Source organism: Leptodactylus fuscus, chromosome 2, assembly GCF_031893055.1.
Source record: "Leptodactylus fuscus isolate aLepFus1 chromosome 2, aLepFus1.hap2, whole genome shotgun sequence".
Classification (NCBI taxonomy): Eukaryota; Metazoa; Chordata; class Amphibia; order Anura; family Leptodactylidae; genus Leptodactylus; species Leptodactylus fuscus.
In genome coordinates, this window is record NC_134266.1 from 88298929 (window position 1) to 88322332 (window position 23404).

The 23404-nt window shown below is 43.3% G+C and overlaps 2 protein-coding genes across 2 annotated transcripts in view; one reads left to right on the forward strand and one right to left on the reverse strand.

Moving 5' to 3' along the window:
- The first annotated feature begins 253 nt into the window (after positions 1-253).
- GUCA1A (guanylate cyclase activator 1A) lies at positions 254-4931 on the forward strand. Its single transcript, XM_075264091.1, has 4 exons — positions 254-659; positions 3139-3288; positions 3392-3482; positions 4453-4931. The coding sequence occupies exons 1-4, from the start codon at positions 462-464 to the stop codon at positions 4629-4631; spliced, it is 618 nt and encodes a 205-aa protein (XP_075120192.1). The 5' UTR covers positions 254-461; the 3' UTR covers positions 4632-4931.
- Positions 4932-14291: 9360 nt separating this feature from the next.
- GUCA1B (guanylate cyclase activator 1B) overlaps positions 14292-23404 on the reverse strand; it is a 33954-nt gene continuing 24841 nt past the window's right edge. Inside the window, exon 4 of the mRNA XM_075264204.1 lies at positions 14292-15220. Coding sequence (XP_075120305.1) covers positions 15093-15220 — 128 coding nt within the window. The 3' untranslated portion in view covers positions 14292-15092. The remainder of the gene's footprint in view (positions 15221-23404) is intronic.

The window sequence follows — 23404 nt, forward strand, 5'->3', positions numbered from 1 at the left end:
GCTCATAGGTCATAACAATGTCAGAGTCAGATCTGCGATTAGAAGATTACAAATCCTTCCAGGGGCATCCTAAACCACCTCCTTCTGTAATCTTGTTTCTCTTAATCACTAAAGATAGCTTATTGAGGGGGGTGTATTTCTTCTATCACATTTGGATTTTCACCTGCATGGACACGAGGGGTTTCCCCACTAAGACTCTCTGTGATTGGCTGGCAGAGGAGTTGCGGACTTCTTTAAGTCAAGTTTGTGCTTTTTGAACGTCTTTACATGTAGACCTTTGAAGAACATACACTGAACTACTTGAAGCTGTGGGATCTTATTTCTCGTAGACTCTTTAAAGGATTAAAGCAATTTACCCCGATTATTGGATAAACTATATATTTTGCTGACAACTTTTTCTATATTTTTGGGAGCCACATTTTATACACAGATACAGAACAATAAGACTTTATTGCTCAAAAATGGGGAATATGGATGGAAAGGCAGTAGAAGAACTAAGTTCCACTGAAATCCACCGTTGGTATAAAAAGTTCATGACAGAGTGTCCGTCTGGTCAGTTGACCCAGCATGAATTCAAGCAGTTCTTTGGACTCAAGAACCTCAGTCCAGCATCCAACGAATACATTGAACAAATGTTTGACACGTTTGACTTTAATAAGGTAACTTGTCTGTATCTACTACTGATACTCTACACCATTGTCTATTTCTATTTCACTATTGTCTATTTATGTAATGTGGTTTGGGTATAATAATATACAGTACATATCAAAATGTCATATACAAAATGTTGTTAACTATATATATATATAGTTAGTAACTATATACATATATATAGTTAGTAACATTTTGTATATAACATTTTGAGATAGATAGATAGATAGATAGATAGATAGATAGATAGATAGATATGTAGGTTACACATCCAAAACTTTGCCTTGCCATAGAGGGTCAGAGATCCACATTTGTGCCCTGTCACACACTCTAAATGGCATAGACATCAATCTAAGCAGTAATCAGATATTATAATCTTGTGATCTGGCTTTCTAATAAGTGGGCGCCTAAGGACAATGAGATTGTGAGCCTATTCTGGAGAGTGACTGATGTGAGCAATAGCAATCTCTGTACAGAATAAGTTCGTGCTATACTGGCAACAGAAAGAAAATGAAATAGAAATCTCCCTATTTACAATGTTTTCATGGAGTGAAATTACTAGTTTGAGGAAACTATGAAGAACTTCCCATTTAAATCACAGTGACTTATTCTGCAGAATTCTTTAGCTGGCCGTGCCATGGTTTAGCCCCAACCTTTATCCAAGGACACTGTACTCAGCCAAACCTATGTTATTTCAGGAAACAGTGGTGATAAGCAATTTATTGCTGGGGATAAAAGATGTTTTCCGATCATGCAGGACCCACCCGTCTAAATACTATATTTCTATGTAATTTTACTTTGTAAGTTTGCCATTCTTGAAAAATCTTTTATCAGTTAAACCCCCTATTTATGGTTACATTGTACTACAAATATATACTGGTTTGCTACACTGTAAGTTCCAGATAGTGTGTATGGGACCATGTGCTGTGAATCTAAAGGCTTTATCTACTCATTATAGTATTAGTAAGGGCTCATGCGGAGCCATGTGAATATAGCCTGTACATGTGATGTCACTGAGGAAGGAGAATGCTGCTATAATACAGCATCCAATGGGGCATGGGGCGTGTTTTTTTAAAAAAAATTCTGAATAAATGTTGCCAAAAAATAACTGCATACAAATCAATGGTCATAGTTTTTTTTTAATGTAGATTGTGAGCACCATATAGGGATCACAATGTACATTTTTTTTCCTATCAGTATGTCTTTGTAGAATGGGAGGAAATCCACTCAAACACGGGGAGAACATACAAACTCCTTGCAGATGTTGTTTCTGGTGGGATTCGAACCCAGGACTCCAGCGCTGCAGTGCTAGCCACTGAGCCACCGTGTTGCCCCAAATCAATGGTCATATTTTGTGACTGTTTTGCATGTGTGCTTATAAGAAATAAAAAGATCTTAGGTAGTCATACGCATTGTTCTGGCAATATTTCGGGTCATTTGGTGATAGGTTTTCTTTCACGTGTCCCTCTCTTGGGGGGCAGTCCCTACTTTTCAACATTATTGTTCCAGAAACTATCCTTTCTTGTACCTAACTATATATTAGACTCCAACTTATATATTATGTCATCATTTAGTGAATGTTTGAAATATTTATATTCATACATTGTTTGCACTAATATTTTAATAAAAACCTATTGAAACATATAGATATACAAACAAACGTTAAACTTTCACCCAGTAGATTGTAAGTGTCCCTCTTTGACAGTCCAAAAACTTGAAAGGCTTGAAGTTTTTTTACTGCCTATTCCACTGTCATAGCTTGCTGGTTTTGAGACAATATCCCCATAAAATGGCGCCACCGTGTGGTTTGATATCAGTATGCAGCAGTAAGTCACTGACTAGAACTTCCAGAATGACACTTAATATGTTTAAACATGAAAGCGAGAAAAATTCTAAGTGTTTCCAAATTGTTCTTTTACATGGCTGTCTAATGGTATAATTGCAGCGATTCACCAGCCCCTAACCTTACAAGTGGCTACGAATGTACGATATATTTACAAGGATAATAAGGCTATTATTTAAGACAACAGATGGCAATGGCCTCGAATACAATTCTATTTCACTGGAGTCTGCATTGGTGTGATCTGTGCCAAATTTATGATGTTGTTTGATAAAATTTGCGCATCTAAAAGTCTAATACTTATGTGTTTCCTGACATGTTGATCCATTTTCTACATCTGCATTCTAGAGTGCAGGGGTTGATAAATTATCGCCATAGTTTGTATTAGACTACCAAATCTAATCTTAATTCATACATCTAAAACATTGTGCTAATTTTTTGATACAAAGGTCTAAATCCTTGATTCTCTGCGAGGGTAACATGATGGTCATCTGTATGTATCAAGCCAACAAGGACAAGATACTTGGAATGTATCCAGCACATTGATAGAAAGCATGCCTAGTAAAGTTGTGGTTGAATATGTACTCTCAGAACATAGATACATAGAAAGGCGGACAGACAGATACTCACATACCCTCTTTTTTCAGGATGGTTATATGGATTTTATGGAGTATGTCGCTGCCTTGAGCTTAGTCCTGAAAGGCAAAGTGGAGCAGAAGTTGCGATGGTACTTTAAACTCTACGATGTGGATGGAAATGGCTGCATTGACAGAGGAGAACTTCTCAATATAATAAAGGTGAGGGAGGATTCTAATAAATCAGACCCGTAAATCTCTACATTATATTCCCCCTTTCCTAAATATCAACTTAAACTAACCATTATCTTTCTTGCTTTTTCAGGCTATCAGGGCTATTAACAGATGTAATGATGAGATGTCCGCTGAGGAATTCACAGATATGGTTTTTGACAAAATTGATATTAATGGTGATGGTAAGTAATATTTAGGATTTTTTTGTATTTGCATCACATGAGCTGCCTATTGTGTTCAATGGCAATGGTGTTTAACCCTATAATGACTGGCCTCTTGTAGACCTTGAAGACTAAAGCATTTTTCAGTCGACACATACCGAGCCCTAAAGTTTTTTTTATTTTTTCGTCAACGTAAGCCTATACCCACATGACGTGAAAATTGACATGTTTTTTTAATGGCCATCACACGGCCGCGTTAATTTCACTGTGTATGCATGGGGTATAGCTACATGACCAATATTTTGATGGTCTGTAAATCATGTTCTATTTTTGTCCATTTTAACGGATCTCTTAATACACTGTAATATATGACAGATCTGTGAAAAAAGCCACTCCTCAGGTAAAAAAACAGCCGTGAAAAAGCCTTTCTACCCTTAAGTCAACAGAAAATTTTAAAAATATGGCCCTCAAAAGGCACAGGCTGTGACATTACATTTAGCTATCACATGGCCTATTTGCAGCTCAGTCTTATTCATGTGAGTCGGACTGACCTGCAATATAAAGTACAGTCACTATACAATGTACAGTACAGTCAGGGGTGTAGCTAGTGTATTTATAGGGGGTGCAGAGGTTGGAATCGCTACCTGAATCTGGACACTGGGGTCCCCCAAAGGCCCCGGCACCACATGTATAAAATATACCACTATTGTGAATGGTACGAGGTAAGAATAGGGCCCATAACAGGTTTTGCACTGGGGCCAGGGACTTCACATTACTCCTCTGTATGGGTATATTCACACAGTAATATTTTTTTTAATTAAAAATATAAGGAAAACTGAAAATACATTTTTGCTGTATATTTCAAGGGGGTTACGATTTCTACAAGTAAAACACGTTTACCGTTTTATTTAACCTATTTCCAGCCCTGGTCTGTATGGTTAAGACCTGGTGTAAATGTTATTTTATTAACTTGTGTCTATATTGTTCCTAGGTGAACTATCACTGGAGGAATTCATTGGAGGCGTACAGAAGGATGAGGTTCTCCTGGAGGTACTAACCCGCAGTTTAGACCTGAAACACATCGTCTATATGATTCAGAATGATGGGAAAAGGATGGACATGACAGATCGCCCTTGTAAAGAAATTACAAATGTGCACTCACTTCCCTGAGCCAGAAGAAATAATATCTGTGTTTCCATTACTTTTCATCCTTTTTTCTGTGAACTCATGCCTATGACATGCCCATGAAGGATTCTTCATAATGACCTACATCAGGACACAAGTGGCGACATTAAATGGCCTGGCACCATGCAGTGGGTAAACCGTGCACCTTCTGAACCTTAAATTAAGTTTAGGACCCAGAGGTTTAGAATACAGCTGAAGAACACTCCCAGGCACTGGTATACGGTATGCTACATGGGTATACTTCAAGGACTTGTAGCAGTAAAAGGTTAATTTTGTATTCATTTATAGTGCATGGTTTATATACATATATTGTCATATTGGTTAATCAGCGTCATTCCATTAACCTGATATTATATATGTCAGTAACCTGTGCATTTCTATCAGACTCCAGATGAAACTTACTAGGTACTAGGTAATGGTGTCTTCCACAGGGCAGTTATGGCAGAATGGCTGACAGGATTTATTGATGAAACTATAGTGGCTAGCACAACATAAAGGATGTTATATACCTTGTAGGTATTGGTGATATGTATAATATATACACTGATATAAGATATATGTGTCAGTGTCATGTCATGTACATCTGGGAAATATCTCAATGAATGATCTCACTGCTCCTAGTCAGACATAGTGTTATGTTCATCTTCCCCCATTTGTTCTGTTATTTGTGCATTTTGAGGGGTTGCTATAGCTTTATAATATATAGGTTTATATTACTTATGTCTTCACTTCCTCACTGTAATGATTATTTCTGTTCTCATTCACTCGCTCTTCACCTAGATCTTTTCCTGCTGTAAGGACTATGAGCAATAACTGGGAAGCTAAGATAGTGTATATACACTACACGCCATACTGGCCACTTAGCTTTCATTCTGACTACTGCACTTACTTCAGGATGACATTGTGGTAATACCAAAAGCAAGGCTACTAGGCCGGGGTCTTGGAAGGTTTTGTTGGTGGAATATGAGCAGGTATATTGGAAAGACAAGGAGGACAGTCTGAATTGTTTGAAGGGAGGAAATGGAAGCTCTAAATTTCCCCATTGCAATGGCAGACTGCCTGTAACCAAGAGGGTTTAGGAGGGAAAGTTTTAAGAAAAGAAGAAAATTCTTTTAGGATGCATCAAGGAGGTGTAATGTAATTCTGGGATCCGTGGTCTGAATCAGTTGTGGAGTTTGATGGAGTCATAATGATGAAGCCCATTCATGATCCATTCATATTGTTATACCTCAAGGCGTAACTAGGAATGGCGGGGCCCCGTGTCGAACTTTTGACATGGGCCCGACCAACCTCGACCGACCCCCTTCTACGCATTCCTGCGCTCTCTATTATGCCCCATAGTCACTCATACGCCACTGCTCAAGGGTCTAGAAATAATTGAAATACAGGTTGGCAACAATACGAGGGAAGGTTGTAAGAAAAGATGTGAGCTACATACACTTACCGACTCAGTATTTACAGAAGAAACTGAAGAGCAGACACGGTATTAGGGATATTAAATGAACAGGAGCTCAGTTTTTTTTTATAAGAGCCTTAAAGGGGTTGACAATATAAAAAAAAAACAAATGATCAATCCTTAGGACACGTCAATAATTTAGGATCATGGGGGTTTCATCACCATGATGGGGGTTCAGCATCCGTCAGCTGCTTTGAGCATAGTGTATGGAGTAGGAAGCAGACAGCTCGGTATACTGCGCACTTGCCGAGTCATGTTATTACAGCTTAGTTCTTTTCACGTGATTGGCAGCTGAGCTGCAAAAGTACCACAAAACAGCATAAAGGGCAAGGGGTTCCTGGGAATGTAATATGAATGACCTAGACCCTCAGGACAGAAAAATGCAGTTTATCTACATGAATACATTGTTATTTGCACATGGTTACTTTTAATTTTCTTTTTATCATTACACACTACTAAAATGCTTTTAAGGTCCATAGAACCCTGTAAGGGATCACTATAAAGGTAGAGTATAAGACATACTGTGCAGATGCCTTATACCTGTGGGTATGTAAAGCAAGGACATTGGATTAGAGTTATTTGTTTAGCTCATAACACTTTTGCAGTTTTGTGACTGACCATGTCTGTCTTCATGTTGTGTATTGCAGCCACGTTGTATTGTCTGCTCTATTGTGTCATATGCAAATAATAAAGTTTTCTTTAATTTACTCTTTTCTTTAATACGTTTTCTTTAATTTACTCTTGAATATGTATTAATGATAAAACTGGCTCTATGCTCATAAAACAAAACTTACATGTCCTCTGCATTATAGGAAATATTCAATGAATAACCAGAAATATACTATAAATGTGCACAGATAATGGCCTAACAGTGTCTTTTAATATTTTATCTGTATGATCTGACTCTATACAAAATTTTTGAGCTAAAGATATTGATCTGTCCTTAGAATTGGTTATCAGTATCAGATTACTGGGGTCCGACATTCATGGCTGTTCATAGCTGGAGTCAGTTACGTTCTCTGTTTAGTGGCCAGCCCGGGTTACTGCAGATCAGCCACTATTCACTCAACAGGGATCTGAGCTATAGTGTCTCAGCTCAGGTCCTATACAGAAGACATCTGCTGTCTGCTTCAGTTTCCAACATTGGTATCTGCAATGAATAGCTGACCCATGGGGGTGTTGGGTGTCAGATTCCCACCAATTTGATATTAATTACCTATCCTAAGAACAGGTCATCGATATCTTTAGTCTGTAAATCTAGAATTAAATATTGAAATTGCAACAGGGTAGTCACTCAGAAGGAATTACTGCGTCACTGAAGACTGGAGAATAAAAAATATTGGGTCTCATAGTGATAAAAATGTATAGAAAATAGAATAAACATTTTACAATCAGAAAGCAGATTAGAAAAAAGTCATTTGCTTCACTTTTTTAATTACCGTATATACTCGAGTATAAGCCGAATTTGTCAGCACAGTTTTTGTACTGAAAAAGCCCCCCTCGGGTTATACTCAAGTAAAGCAAAAAAAAAAAAAAAGGTCTATGACCAGCCGCAATAGTAATGTATAGAATCTCCCATGAAATAGTGGGAAAAAAAAGAAGAAGCTTTAAAAAAAATAATAAAAAAATAAAGTAAATAAAAGTTCTAAATCCCTCCTTTCCCTAGAATACATATAAAAGTAGAAAAAGACTGTGAAACACAAACACATTAGGTATCCCTGTGTCTGAAAGTGCTGAATATAGGGTATCTGCAGTGCTCCTGTTCCATCGGAAGGGGTTAATAGGAGCACTGCAGATACCCTATATTCAGCCAGGCTGAATACCATGTGGGGGGAAAAAACTCAAGCTCAGGGAAGGGGCAGACAGACAACCAAAACACCCCCTCCCCTTCCCCATCACCCAGCAACTACTGCACCTAAAAACTCCCACCATTTGAAGTTTTCAAATTTTCTAGTAGCTGCTACATTCCCCCTCCCCCCCCTTCCCCGGCTTATACTCGAGTCAATAAGTTTCCCCACTTTTTTGTGGCAAAATTAGGGGCCTCGGTTTATATTCGCGTCGGCTTATACTCGAGTATATACGGTAATAAATTCATCCCATTTAATAAATGTAACTTCTGGCCTAACAGTTAAGCATATAGTATGTGTAGCTGAACACGATTTATAGAATAAATCTGCATAAATAGTTGTGCAATTTTATAAATTTATTACACTGCTATTCCTGTCCAGATTCTGAGTTACAGCCTGTATTAAAGTCCAAAGCCGCATTCACTATTCTACAGCCTTCAGAGCTGACATTTCCTGCTATCTTAGGGTCTGTGCAGTAGTCTAAGGAAATCCGATGTAGGAACAACTAATTTTCCTAATTTTTACTGTTGAGAACACTCAAACCAGCAGAGGAGATATTTGGCGGCATTATTAAAGAAGTTGTTAGGGATTAAAGGAAATCTGTCGCCTCCCCAAGCATATACAGTGGCTACATTACAGCGCACACTACAGTAATAAATAATATACCTTTGATATGTATATCACTGTGGGGGCTTCACACTTGTGCCCGTGTCCGCCCTGTGTCATTCCGTCGGGTTTTCTTCCTCAGCCCCAGTGAAACTGGATAGGGGACGGCTTCTTGGCAGTCAGTTTTAAAACCCATTCATTTTAAAAGCCAACCGCCAGTGTCTGTATGCAGCCTCTCCGTTTTTTGGGGGATGGACACTTTTTTTTTTGGATGGACACAAAGTCCTGCGTGTCCGACTTTATGTACAGCCAAAAAATGGTTTTCCCGTGCAGAGGCTGCAGGAGGACCCCTGGGGTTTGCTTTGAAAACCCATTCAAATGAATGGTTTCTAAAACTGACCAGTTTCTCCGCGGCTGAGGACGAAAACCCGGCGGAATGACAAATGGCGGACATGGGCGCAAGTGTGAACATCCCCTTATGTGGAAGGTGTATAAAATAACAATACATTTATAATTACTTCTCCCATTCAAGCACTGCACTGGCCACTCCACCATTGCTCTTTTAGTATACAGAGCAGCTGCAATGGAGACGTTCTGAACCCTTACCTACACCTCTGCAGAGAACTAGACTTTGTTGTGCATGTCATTTTGTTATTAAAGCTAATCCCCACGTTGCAAAAAAAATACTTTTTTAGTTAAAGATTTGTGTGCGTTTTTGTGAGTCAAAGCCAGGAGTGGATTGAGCAGAAGAGAGAAGTATAAGAGTTAGATATTTCCCATTCCTTCTTTAACAACTTCTGCGTTTAATGCAAAAATTGCAGCAAAATCTGCAACACAAAAAGCAACGTTTTCACAAAATGGGGCCTTAGCCTTAACTTTAAGAGGGTAGGTGCTAACCCCCTGTGTTTTATATACCTGTGAATATATATAATTGTGAATCTCAAATTAAGAGCAGGAGACCAGCCACAACTGAAATGCCTTTGGCTGCTGATCTCTGCAATAAAGCATCAATTATTTTTTATCTTCTGCTATAGACTCACTGATGCTGATCATTAGATCCCTTACTCAATGCTAAGAATATCCATGCTGTGTACAGGTTTACCTGACCTTTGTTAGTGGATGTGCCCTTTTATGCTCCTGCCTTCCTCTTTAGGATTCTAATTTGGGCAGTTAAGAAATCCGATCAAAAGAAATCCATTGCCATTGGATTACATCTCTCGTAGAAGGTGAAGTTAAGTTTGGAAGATGAAAGTAGATTAACATCTAGTAGCTGACACAGGAAAATTATACAAATTGTCTAACTAACCGAAATAAAATTATTTTCCAACTTTAAACTATTAGTATCATTACTCCTGGTTCTGGCTCTATTGCTATGCAACACAATTGTTTTTCCTTGGCTAAGAAGATTATCAAGGCCTGTTGTTTAAACCCAATGAGGTCTGTCAAGTGACAACTCAAGGTGCAGTCCCTGATCTGGTTCCATATACTCATGGTCCTGTTGATCAATTGTGCCTGACCTCTGGATTGTTCCTTACAATGTTTCTGCCTCATCCCTTGGTCTCTTGCATCCTGTATGCTTACCTGGTGATTACCTTTGGCTCAATTCCTAACTTCTGGTTTCTGTCTTTCCCTATCTCCTACCTGTTCTCGGTCACTGTTCCTAGTACCTTCTGGTTCCATCCATGATGTGTTCTTGGTCACTTTTCCTGTTACTTACTAGTTCCACCTGAGGCCTGCTCCTGATTGCCGTGCCTGGTATCTCTTGGTTCTATCCCAATTCTGTTCTTGGTCATTGTTCCTGATACCTTTGGCTCCATCCAACACATGTTCCTGTTTTCTGTTTCTCATAAGGTATGGGGCTTGATCTTAATAGCCGTTCCTGGTAATTCTGTTGTCTCCCAAGGCCTGCAACTGGATGATGTATTTTTTTATCTTATGTTTCTCTTCCTGACCCTCTCCTGGACATTACTCCTGAAATCCTCTAGGCTGTATTCTGGCCTGCTCAGAACATTGTACATGATATCTCGAGGTTCTTACATCAGTCTGCCCCTGGAAATTGTTCCTTGTATCACACAGTTCACCTTGTATTTACTCATTAAGTTTTTGTGTTCCTGATTCCAACTTTTTTCTGGCCCTGGACTTCCTATTCTTGCTCTGTGACCACATTTTTCTCCTGAGACCAAAATTCTGTTCCACACTCCTAGATCCTTTCCTGAGTCCATGAACCTATTCCACATGCCACTTCTGGTCTATTTCCTATTTCATCGCTGCATTGTGAAAACGCAGCTTTTTTTGTTGCAGATTTTGCAGTAGTTTTTGAACTAAAGCCAATAATGGCTGCAAAAGGAATGGGAAATATATAGTAAACTCTCAATTTGCGTTACTTTCTCCGAAATTCAAAATATTCTGCAGCTCTTTACATAGAAAGAAAACCATGTGCTTTAGAGTAAGAAAGTAAATGGTACAATTAGACGACTTTGTATACGAACATGGGCGTTGAGATTTGGGTATTTGAAAGGAGACTGAGAAAGTAAAGATTAATTGAGTAAAACAATGGGCTGAATAAAGAGGTTGGGGGATTCTTTATAGAGTGCCAATGGTGGTGAAAAGTTTTAGGCTGGGGCTCCCCATGGAGTAAACATTTCAATATCAACAAGACATTGCGGAAAAATAGAGACATCGAATACATTGTGGTTTTGGAAATTGTAACATGTCAATTAATGAAACACTGATGGTTTTCCAATAAGTATAATGGAAGCAAAAAGTCCACCGAAGAGACCTCTGCAGACTTTCTGTGAAAAGTGCTTGCGGGAAAAACCTTGATGCATTGCCACAGCGGTTTTTTATGTATCGCTTTTTTGTTGTGGCCCGCTATGTGGGGCCATAGCCTTAAAGTCATTTCATGACCACAGCCTAATCCCCAGCTCCACGGAAAGTTCAGCCCCAGCAATCCTGCTCTTAGCAGTTTACCTCTTTTTATACGACAATATTGGGCAGAATTTAGACATAAATATAATTCACAATGTTTTACTCTGCAAAATGTTCCAGGTAGCACAATCAGCAGTCAATTTACCTAATATCTGTGCTGCAGGTTGTGTTAATATTGCGCAAATCTTCACAATGTCTCCTATCCTATTCCAAGCCTCATTAAAACAACTACAGTATGCTTACATGCTATATAGCATAATCTTTCCTCTTAGTTTTAGTACTTCTAAATAGAGCTATGGTGTGATATATAACAAACAATGATAATATAATTGGGATTCCGGTCACGTGACCGATATTCCAATTTAAAGAAACTGCGCTGTAATCTACCTGTACAGTTTATCTAGAGCAGCAAACTCTCTCCTCCCAGTAGCTATAGTACATAACCACGAAAAGAAGCAGAATCTCCATCCTTATAAGACAGGGGTAGGGAACCTTCGGCTCTCCAGATGCTGTGAAACTACAACTCCCAGCATGCTCCATTCACTTCCATGGGAGTTCCAAGAACAGCAGAGCAAGTATGCATGCTGGGAGTTGTAGTTTTGCAACAGCTGGAGAGCCGTACGTTCCCTACCCCTGTTATAAGATGTTGGCAGAGTTGTGCACTGCAGTTGTAGTTGCATCAGCACCAGTGGTGATCTGGACCTGTCAATATGTCTTTCTGAAACTACATAAACAAATATTTAGGCTCCTTCCAGTATTTCACGGATAGCTCACTGACCCATTTTTTTCTATGGGCCCGTACACACAACTGGGATTTTCATGGTCCCGTGTGCGGGTCAACAGTCTGATCACATCAGATAGGACACATCCTATTCCTGTCCTATTTTGCAGCCCATGCTTCCGTGGCTCCTATTCATTTAATGAAAGGAGCTGCAGAAGCACAACCCATGTATGGGCGGCATACAGATGACATCCCCGTGTGCAGCCCGTGCTTTTAATTCATGGCACGATGGTTGCAGCACGGTCGTCTGCAACCGGCCTTAGTCTTTGAATGTCATTACTTGAACACATATCATGACACTTAGGATAGGCAGCTTTACAAACATCTTGCCTACACCTTGGACACCACCAAGAATTACATATGACAAATAAAAAAATTGTATGACTCGATATCAAACTGGAAGCATATGGAGGTATCAAAGAGATGGCGTAATGGTTCCGTACAAGTCATAGCACATGGCTCCTTAGTCCAACAGACCGTGAATTTTTCTTTATTGTCCAGCAAACTTTTACCAGATGTAGAGACGTTGTTTATCACATTTGCTGTTAGTTTTATTAAATAAATTGAATAAAGATTAGAACATTTACAAAATGATGCTCAAATACAATGACATTACTGCTGTTATGTAAAGAAGTGTGTAGGAATCAACCCACGTCCATTATGGATTTATCTTCCAGTCACTTATACATGTCTTCTGAAATTCCCTGCCAGAGGGTTCTGCATTGCTGAAAGACCCCTTGACAAGGAAGAGGTTAAACTCTTGTGTTATATCTGTACAAGGTTTTAAAGTGCTGTATACATGTGCAGATTAAACCATATTTGGTTACCAGACATTTTAGAGGCAGCCATTTAAACAATGTTCAGGAAAACGATATTATTAATTATAAGATACATCACTTATTAGGGAGCTATTACATGGTAGTGGCCGCAGTGGTTGTACACTAATGTGGCTTTGCACTTGTTCTTGAAGTTTGAAACAATGGCTGGTCCAATTAGCAGAAACCCATGTGCGATACCCACAAAGCCATTGCATGCGTTGTTGGATTAATCCATATGTTTGCTGCCACATGTGTATTGTTACCGGGGGCACTTTAAACAGGTGTCTATGTTGAATGCAAGTGCAAAGCATAAGACAACAAATGATATTATATATACACATACAATGAATATATACTGAATTTTAAATAGTTTAAGATGTACAGTAGGCTCTCTTTTGCACAGATTTTCCACAAATATAAAAAGTTTTCAGTTGCTCCTTAGCAAAAGACTAACTGATGTCTTCTTAGTAAGCCCTCATGCATCAAATAGAAGACAGATTCTGTACATACATATGTAGAAGAGGCCATACAGTGCAAGTTAGCTATGGAGGAGTGCGTTCCCTGCACTAAGGATCAAGTGAGATTTAAGCCAAATGTAGACAGCAGTATTACAGTCTGTTGCAGTATGTAGTCAGAAGTGAGTGAGTCACATTTCTGACCAAATACTGTGGATCCGAAAATTTGGACTGTACTTTATTTCTCTATTATACTTTTTTTCTTCAATTCTCTTCAGTTCAGTTCTGAAGAAAAAAGCTAAATAAAATACTGTGTGAAAAAGCGCCATTATGTTGAAAATCTTGGAGCATAATTACCGGTATTAATCCTGCCTAATTTTTAGTCAATGCAAACTTAGACTAGACTGTCCAATAATGTGTGAAATGATAAATCTGGTGTACCATTTAGACCGTCTAGTGGTAGCTTACACCATCTATTAGGGTGCGTTCACACGATGTAACATGCCGCGTGATGTGGCACGTATACGGCGTGTGAGACTTTGCGCACCGTAAAAGCTCCCATTGATTTCAATGGGAGTTAGGATCGTATACGCCACGTTATTTTGCGGGCGCAAAATCACGGGAGCAAAATAACGCGGCGTATACGATCCTAACTCCCATTGAAATCAATAGGAGCGTATACGTCGCGCAAACTCTCACATGCCGTATACGTGCCACATCACTCGACACGTTACATCGTGTGAACGCACCCTTAGTTGGCTTATCTTGCTATTGAGTTTGCATCAAAATTTTGGTGAAAATCTGCAGAAAAGCTACATTTTCAAACACACATGCGTTTTGGAAAAATGCAGCATTTTAATTTTGGCAGTGGGGGTGCAAACACCCTATATATTTAAGAGGGGAAGGATAAGCACAGGAAAAACTCCTAAACACATAATAAATGCGGTGCATAGCATGCAGGCCAGTTTTTTTTGGAGCAAATTCCAACAGAATTCTTTTAAATTTAGTTAAGTAAATCCACCTCATTGTTTTCAGCCACGTTTTCTTTGTCTGTCTGCTTCGCTTCTAGTGTGAAGAATTTCTTTTAAAAACCCAGACCAGCTAAAAGCTGCATAGTTGGACACAGATTTTATCATTCCTATGGAATATTAAGAAGCAAATAATAAAAAGTATAAATAAATTTCACTTTCCAATTGAATCCACATTGCAGAATCACTTAGTATCAATTGAGATTGCAGAGCAATAGCATTTGAACAACCACCACCACAACATAGGATAAGGTATCATAATATGCCCGTTCACACTGCAGAATATTGCGCAGAACATATACATTTCAGGAACGTGATAGCAGCCATCATGAATCAGAAAGTTATATCACAATTTATAATAATTTCTGATTTGTAGTGCTCGCTACTAGTACCAAACCCAGACATCCAGTGTATCATCCAATTGATTGTATGCATTCAAAGGCCAAATTCTTTCTGAGAAGTCCCAAACTCTGTAGAGTTCTTCAAGTCTTCAGAAAAGTAACAAGAAGGAAGTCAACCGGTTAACATTAAAACAGAGCACTCTTTCTCCTCTGCTCACTAATCCAGCTGCCTGGACTCACATCCATTTGAAGCATCTTCATCACCCACTTATCTTTGCGAGCACCATCTATAAATTCATCTAGAGATAGCTGGCCTGCAAAAAAAAAGTAGTAAAACATTTACAATCACATATATATACATCAGAAGACATAGCCATGTTACCCAAAAAAACTTCTTGGTTAAAAAAAAATATGGCTTCTAAGTTCTAGGCATGATATTCAGTGTATATTAGCAGTGTTGGTAGTACTCCTATTAGGGGAGTAAAAAAGGTTAACACTGCCACTACCCACCACTCTCACTGTTGCCCATGATATTCAGAAGCATGAATCCAGGATCGATGAATATTCATGATTTTCATGTGGCACAGCTTGCATTAATATCCCTATGGCTCCCTGCCATGCTGTTCTTCTTTATATCCTTTATACGCTACAGGCCCCTTTAAGGCTACAGTCTATGAGGAAGTTGGCTCAGGTAGTACAATAACGTAATCGGCTGTCGGAGTGATATATTGTGTGGAGGTGTTATACTATGGGGCCAATGACGGGACATTATATGGTGTCTGGACCACTGAGGGGCATTATACTGTGTGAACGACCACTGATATTGTGTGTGGGGGCACTAAAAGACTGGGTAGAATCACATGGGGCATAGGTGGGGTTAGAAACTTCGCTTTAAACTAATAAACTTGCAACAGCATTTTTTTGTTTGTTTATTTTATCCTGGTTGAAAACTTTGAGTGAAAAAGGTAACCATTGCCATATTTGCTGAACATTATTGCTATTGGATACACTATTTCCTGAGCGAAGATATTTTTTGAGGGAACCATGAGTCACTGTTGTAGGGGGCACTAGGGGGTCTATCATCTTGGTATTATTACAGTATTAGGGATAGAAACTGTATGACACTTTTAGGGCATCAGGATGGACGTAATGATGGAAATGTGATGAACCTAAGATGTGTGGTAAACTCTGAAGAGACGACTTTTGGCTGTAGGAAGAGTTAATGGTGGTCAGTAGAGATGAGCGAACACTAAAATGTTCGAGGTTCGAAATTCGATTCGAACAGCCGCTCAATGTTCGTGTGTTCGAACGGGTTTCGAACCCCATTATAGTCTATGGGGAACAGATACTCGTTAAGGGGGAAACCCAAATCCGTGTCTGGAGGGTCACCAAGTCCACTATGACACCCCAGGAAATGATGCCAACACCTCTGGAATGACACTGGGACAGCAGGGGAAGCATGTCTGGGGGCATCTAACACACCAAAGACCCTCTATTACCCCAACATCACAGCCTAACAACTACACACTTTACACACTCAATACCACCTCTCTGACAGTAGGAAAACACCTTGAAACATGTGTATTTGGCACTTGCAGTGAGGAGAGCTTGTCACCAGCAGTGAATTTGGCCCTTGTAGTAAGTTGAGGTTGGCACCAACATTTGTTTTGAAAATCAGGGTGGATTGAGCCTCTAACCAGCAGAGTTTGGGCAAATTCATGGTGGAGGGAGCCTCTAAAAACCCCAGTTTGGACCAATTCATGGTGGAGGGAGCCTCTAACCAGCCCAGTTTGGGCAAATTCATGGTGGAGGGAGCCTCTAAAAAACCCAGTTTGGACCAATTCATGGTGGAGGGAGCCTCTAACCAGCCCAGTTTGGGCAAATTCATGGTGGAGGGAGCCTCTAACCAGCCCAGTTTGGACCAATTAATGGTGGAGGGAGCCTCTAACCAGCCCAGTTTGGACCAATTCATGGTGGAGGGAGCCTCTAACCAGCCCAGTTTGGACCAATTAATGGTGGAGGGAGCCTCTAAACAGCCAAGTTTTGGGAAATTCATGGTGGAGGGAGCCTCTAACCAGCCCAGTTTGGACCAATTCATGGTGGAGGGAGCCTCTAAACAGCCCAGTTTGGGCAAATTCATGGTGGAGGGAGCCTCTAAAAAACCCAGTTTGGACCAATTCATGGTGGAGGGAGCCTCTAATTAGCCCAGTTTGGACCAATTAATTGTGGAGGGAGCCTCTAACCAGCCCAGTTTGGACCAATTAATGGTGGAGGGAGCCTCTAAACAGCCCAGTTTGGGCAAATTCATGGTGGAGGGAGCCTCTAACCAGCCCAGTTTGGACCAATTAATGGTGGAGGGAGCCTCTAACCAGCCCAGTTTGGACCAATTAATGGTGGAGGGAGCCTCTAACCACCCCAGTTTGGACCAATTCATGGTGGAGGGAGCCTCTAACCAGCCCAGTTTGGACCAATTCATGGTGGAGGGAGCCTCTAAAAAACCCAGTTTGGACCAATTCATGGTGGAGGGAGCCTCTAAACAGCCCAGTTTGGGCAAATTCATGGTGGAGGGAGCCTCTAAAAAACCCAGTTTGGACCAATTCATGGTGGAGGGAGCCTCTAACCAGCCCAGTTTGGACCAATTAATGGTGGAGGGAGCCTCTAAACAGCCAAGTTTGGACCAATTCATGGTGGAGGGAGCCTCTAAAAACCCCAGTTTGGACCAATTCATGGTGGAGGGAGCCTCTAACCAGCCCAGTTTGGACCAATTAATGGTGGAGGGAGCCTCTAACCAGCCCAGTTTGGACCAATTAATGGTGGAGGGAGCCTCTAACCACCCCAGTTTGGACCAATTCATGGTGGAGGGAGCCTCTAAACAGCCAAGTTTGGACCAATTCATGGTGAAGGGAGCCTCTAAAAACCCGTTTGGACCAATTCATGGTGGAGGGAGCCTCTAACCAGCCCAGTTTGGGCAAATTCATGGTGGAGGGAGCCTCTAAACAGCCCAGTTTGGGCAAATTCATGGTGGAGGGAGCCTCTAACCAGCCCAGTTTGGACCAATTAATGGTGGAGGGAGCCTCTAACCAGCCCAGTTTGGACCAATTAATGGTGGAGGGAGCCTCTAACCACCCCAGTTTGGACCAATTCATGGTGGAGGGAGCCTCTAAACAGCCAAGTTTGGACCAATTCATGGTGGAGGGAGCCTCTAAAAACCCCAGTTTGGACCAATTCATGGTGGAGGGAGCCTCTAACCAGCCCAGTTTGGACCAATTAATGGTGGAGGGAGCCTCTAAACAGCCAAGTTTTGGGAAATTCATGGTGGAGGGAGCCTCTAACCAGCCCAGTTTGGACCAATTCATGGTGGAGGGAGCCTCTAAAAAACCCAGTTTGGACCAATTCATGGTGGAGGGAGCCTCTAAACAGCCCAGTTTGGGCAAATTCATGGTGGAGGGAGCCTCTAACCAGCCCAGTTTGGACCAATTAATGGTGGAGGGAGCCTCTAAACAGCCCAGTTTGGGCAAATTCATGGTGGAGGGAGCCTCTAACCAGCCCAGTTTGGACCAATTCATGGTGGAGGGAGCCTCTAACCAGCCCAGTTTGGGCAAATTCATGGTGGAGGGAGCCTCTAAAAAACCCAGTTTGGACCAATTCATGGTGGAGGGAGCCTCTAACCAGCCCAGTTTGGGCAAATTCATGGTGGAGGGAGCCTCTAACCAGCCCAGTTTGGACCAATTAATGGTGGAGGGAGCCTCTAACCAGCCCAGTTTGGACCAATTCATGGTGGAGGGAGCCTCTAACCAGCCCAGTTTGGACCAATTAATGGTGGAGGGAGCCTCTAAACAGCCAAGTTTTGGGAAATTCATGGTGGAGGGAGCCTCTAACCAGCCCAGTTTGGACCAATTCATGGTGGAGGGAGCCTCTAAACAGCCCAGTTTGGGCAAATTCATGGTGGAGGGAGCCTCTAAAAAACCCAGTTTGGACCAATTCATGGTGGAGGGAGCCTCTAATTAGCCCAGTTTGGACCAATTAATTGTGGAGGGAGCCTCTAACCAGCCCAGTTTGGACCAATTAATGGTGGAGGGAGCCTCTAAACAGCCCAGTTTGGGCAAATTCATGGTGGAGGGAGCCTCTAACCAGCCCAGTTTGGACCAATTAATGGTGGAGGGAGCCTCTAACCAGCCCAGTTTGGACCAATTAATGGTGGAGGGAGCCTCTAACCACCCCAGTTTGGACCAATTCATGGTGGAGGGAGCCTCTAACCAGCCCAGTTTGGACCAATTCATGGTGGAGGGAGCCTCTAAAAAACCCAGTTTGGACCAATTCATGGTGGAGGGAGCCTCTAAACAGCCCAGTTTGGGCAAATTCATGGTGGAGGGAGCCTCTAAAAAACCCAGTTTGGACCAATTCATGGTGGAGGGAGCCTCTAACCAGCCCAGTTTGGACCAATTAATGGTGGAGGGAGCCTCTAAACAGCCAAGTTTGGACCAATTCATGGTGGAGGGAGCCTCTAAAAACCCCAGTTTGGACCAATTCATGGTGGAGGGAGCCTCTAACCAGCCCAGTTTGGACCAATTAATGGTGGAGGGAGCCTCTAACCAGCCCAGTTTGGACCAATTAATGGTGGAGGGAGCCTCTAACCACCCCAGTTTGGACCAATTCATGGTGGAGGGAGCCTCTAAACAGCCAAGTTTGGACCAATTCATGGTGAAGGGAGCCTCTAAAAACCCGTTTGGACCAATTCATGGTGGAGGGAGCCTCTAACCAGCCCAGTTTGGGCAAATTCATGGTGGAGGGAGCCTCTAAACAGCCCAGTTTGGGCAAATTCATGGTGGAGGGAGCCTCTAACCAGCCCAGTTTGGACCAATTAATGGTGGAGGGAGCCTCTAACCAGCCCAGTTTGGACCAATTAATGGTGGAGGGAGCCTCTAACCACCCCAGTTTGGACCAATTCATGGTGGAGGGAGCCTCTAAACAGCCAAGTTTGGACCAATTCATGGTGGAGGGAGCCTCTAAAAACCCCAGTTTGGACCAATTCATGGTGGAGGGAGCCTCTAACCAGCCCAGTTTGGACCAATTAATGGTGGAGGGAGCCTCTAAACAGCCAAGTTTTGGGAAATTCATGGTGGAGGGAGCCTCTAACCAGCCCAGTTTGGACCAATTCATGGTGGAGGGAGCCTCTAAACAGCCCAGTTTGGGCAAATTCATGGTGGAGGGAGCCTCTAAAAAACCCAGTTTGGACCAATTCATGGTGGAGGGAGCCTCTAATTAGCCCAGTTTGGACCAATTAATTGTGGAGGGAGCCTCTAACCAGCCCAGTTTGGACCAATTAATGGTGGAGGGAGCCTCTAAACAGCCCAGTTTGGGCAAATTCATGGTGGAGGGAGCCTCTAACCAGCCCAGTTTGGACCAATTAATGGTGGAGGGAGCCTCTAACCAGCCCAGTTTGGACCAATTAATGGTGGAGGGAGCCTCTAACCACCCCAGTTTGGACCAATTCATGGTGGAGGGAGCCTCTAACCAGCCCAGTTTGGACCAATTCATGGTGGAGGGAGCCTCTAACCAGCCCAGTTTGGACCAATTAATGGTGGAGGGAGCCTCTAACCACCCCAGTTTGGACCAATTCATGGTGGAGGGAGCCTCTAAAAAACCCAGTTTGGACCAATTCATGGTGGAGGGAGCCTCTAAACAGCCCAGTTTGGGCAAATTCATGGTGGAGGGAGCCTCTAAACAGCCCAGTTTGGGCAAATTCATGGTGGAGGGAGCCTCTAACCAGCCCAGTTTGGACCAATTAATGGTGGAGGGAGCCTCTAACCAGCCCAGTTTGGACCAATTCATGGTGGAGGGAGCCTCTAAACAGCCCAGTTTGGGCAAATTCATGGTGGAAGGAGCCTCTAACCAGCAGAGTTGTGGGAAAGCAGGGTGGAGGGAGCCTCTAACCAGCAGAGTTGGTGGAAATCAGGGTGGAGGGAGCCTCTAACCAGCAGAGTTGGGGGAAATCATGTTGGAGGGAGCCTAGTATTAGCAGAATTGTGCAACGCTTATGGTGGATGAGTATGAGGATGCGGAGGAATTGGAGAGGTTGAGTACAGACATGGAGTTTCATGTTGGGGTGCTTTACACAGGTGGGCACAAAAATGAAGGCTCTATCCAGTGGTGGTTCATTTTTATCAAAGTGAGCCGGTCGGCACTCTCAGCTGACAGACGGGTGCGCTTGTCAGTGATGATGCCACCGGCTGCACTGAACACCCTCTCAGATAGGACGCTGGCGGCAGGACAGGACAGCACCTCCAAGGCATATAGGGCAAGTTCAAGCCACAGGTCCAACTTCGACACCCAATACGTGTAGGGCGCAGAGGGGTCGGAGAGGACAGGGCTGTGGTCGGAAAGGTATTCCCGCAACATGCGCCTATACTTCTCACGCCTGGTGACACTAGGACCCTCCGTGGCGGCACTTTGGCGAGGGGGTGCCATCAAGGTGTCCCAGACCTTAGACAGTGTGCCCCTCGTTTGTGTGGACCGGTGAGAACTTGGTTGCCTACTGGAGGAACTGCCCTCCCTGCCGCCACTGTCACATGCTGGAAACATCTCCATCATATTCTGCACCAATTGCCTGTGGCAAGCATTGATGCGATTGGCCCTCCCCTCTACCGGAATAAAAGACGAGATGTTGTTTTTATACCGGGGGTCAAGGATAGCAAAGATCCAGTACTGGTTGTCCTCCATGATTTTGACAATACGCTTGTCGGTTGTAAAGCACCCCAACATGAACTCAGCCATGTCTGCCACAGTGTTAGTTGGCATGACTCCTCTGGCCCCACCGGAAAGTTCAATCTCCATTTCCTCCTCATCCTCCATGTCTACCCATCCGCGCTGCAACAATGGGATGATTCGAAGTTGCCCGGAAGCCTCCTGTATCACCATCACATCATCGGACAACTCTTCTTCCTCCTCCTCCTCCTCCTCCATTAAACGCAGTGAAGCGGACAGATGTGTGGACCTACTCTCCAGCTGTGACGGATCGGATGCTATCCCTAACTCCTCTGTGTGATCTGAGTTATCCCTGATGTCAATCAGGGATTCTCTCAGAACACACAAGAGCGGGATTGTAAGGCTCACCATCGCATCCTCAGAGCTCACCCTCCTTGTGGACTCCTCAAAGACCCGTAGGATGTCACAAAGGTCTCTCATCCATGGCCACTCATGGATGTGAAACTAAGGCAGCTGACTTTGTGGCACCCTAGGGTTTTGTAGCTGGTATTCCATCAAAGGTCTCTGCTGCTCAACCACTCTATTCAACATCTGAAACGTTGAGTTCCAGCGTGTGGGGACGTCGCACAAAAGCCGGTGTTGTGGCACATGCAGGCGTTGCTGGAGAGATTTTAAGCTAGCAGCGGCTACTGTCGACTTGCGAAAGTGGGCGCACATGCGCCGCACTTTCACCAGTAGCTCTGGAACATTGGGGTAGCTCTTTAGGAAACGTTGCACCACTAGGTTGAAGACGTGGGCCAGGCATGGAACATGTTGGAGTCCGGCAAGCTCCAGAGCTGCTACCAGGTTCCGGCCGTTATCACAAACGACCATGCCTGGGCCCAGGTGCAGCGGCTCAAACCATATTGCCGTCTCATCGAGGAGGGCATCCCTCACCTCGGAGGCAGTGTGCTGTCTGTCCCCCAAGCTGATCAGCTTCAGCACAGCCTGCTGACGTCTACCAACGCCAGTGCTGCAACGTTTCCAACTCGTAGCTGGGGTCAATCTAACAGCGGAGGAGGAGGCGGTGGCGGAGGAGGAGGCGGTGGCGGAGGAGGAGGCGGTAGAGGAGGAGGAGGAGGGGGGTGTTCTTCTCGTGTCCCTGCCAGGAATGTTAGGCGGGGAGACGAGGTACACCGGGCCAGTTTGGGAAGCAGTCCCAGCCTCAACTACATTTACCCAGTGTGCCGTCAGTGAAATGTAGCGTCCCTGTCCGCATGCACTTGTCCACGCGTCGGTGGTCAAGTGGACCTTTGTGCAAAGCGCGGAACTAAGGGCCCGCCTGATGTTGAGTGACACGTGCTGGTGCAAGGCGGGGACGGCACACCGGGAGAAGTAGTGACGGCTAGGGACGGCATAGCGAGGTGCCGCAGTTGCCATCAGGTCCAGGAAGGCGGGAGTTTCAACAAGCCGGAACGCCAACATCTCCTGGGCCAGCAGTTTAGCGATGTTGGCGTTCAAGGCTTGCGCGTGTGGGTGGTTAGCAGTGTATTTCTGCCGCCGCTCCAATGTCTGAGAGATGGTGGGTTGTTGTAAAGAAACGCCTGATGGTGCCTTTGATGGTGCAGGAGAAGGAGATAAGACAGGACCAGGGGAGGATGAGGTAGAAGTCAACAAAGTGGCGGAGGCAGATGAAGTGGTGTCCTGGCTCGTCCTCTGGAGTGCATCGCCAGCACAGTCAGCAGTGGCAGTGGCAGAGGCAGAGGCAGAGGCAGTGGCAGTGGCGTGAACGGCAGGCGGCCTTTGTCCTGCCG

Coding starts and splice junctions, on each gene's coding strand:
- GUCA1A (XM_075264091.1), top strand. CDS start 462: ATGGGGAATATGGATGGAAAGGCAGTAGAAGAACTAAGTTCCACTGAA. Junction 3,289..3,391: donor AACTTCTCAATATAATAAAG/GTGAGGGAGGAT, acceptor TTGCTTTTTCAG/GCTATCAGGGCTATTAACAG. Junction 3,483..4,452: donor AATTGATATTAATGGTGATG/GTAAGTAATATT, acceptor TATTGTTCCTAG/GTGAACTATCACTGGAGGAA.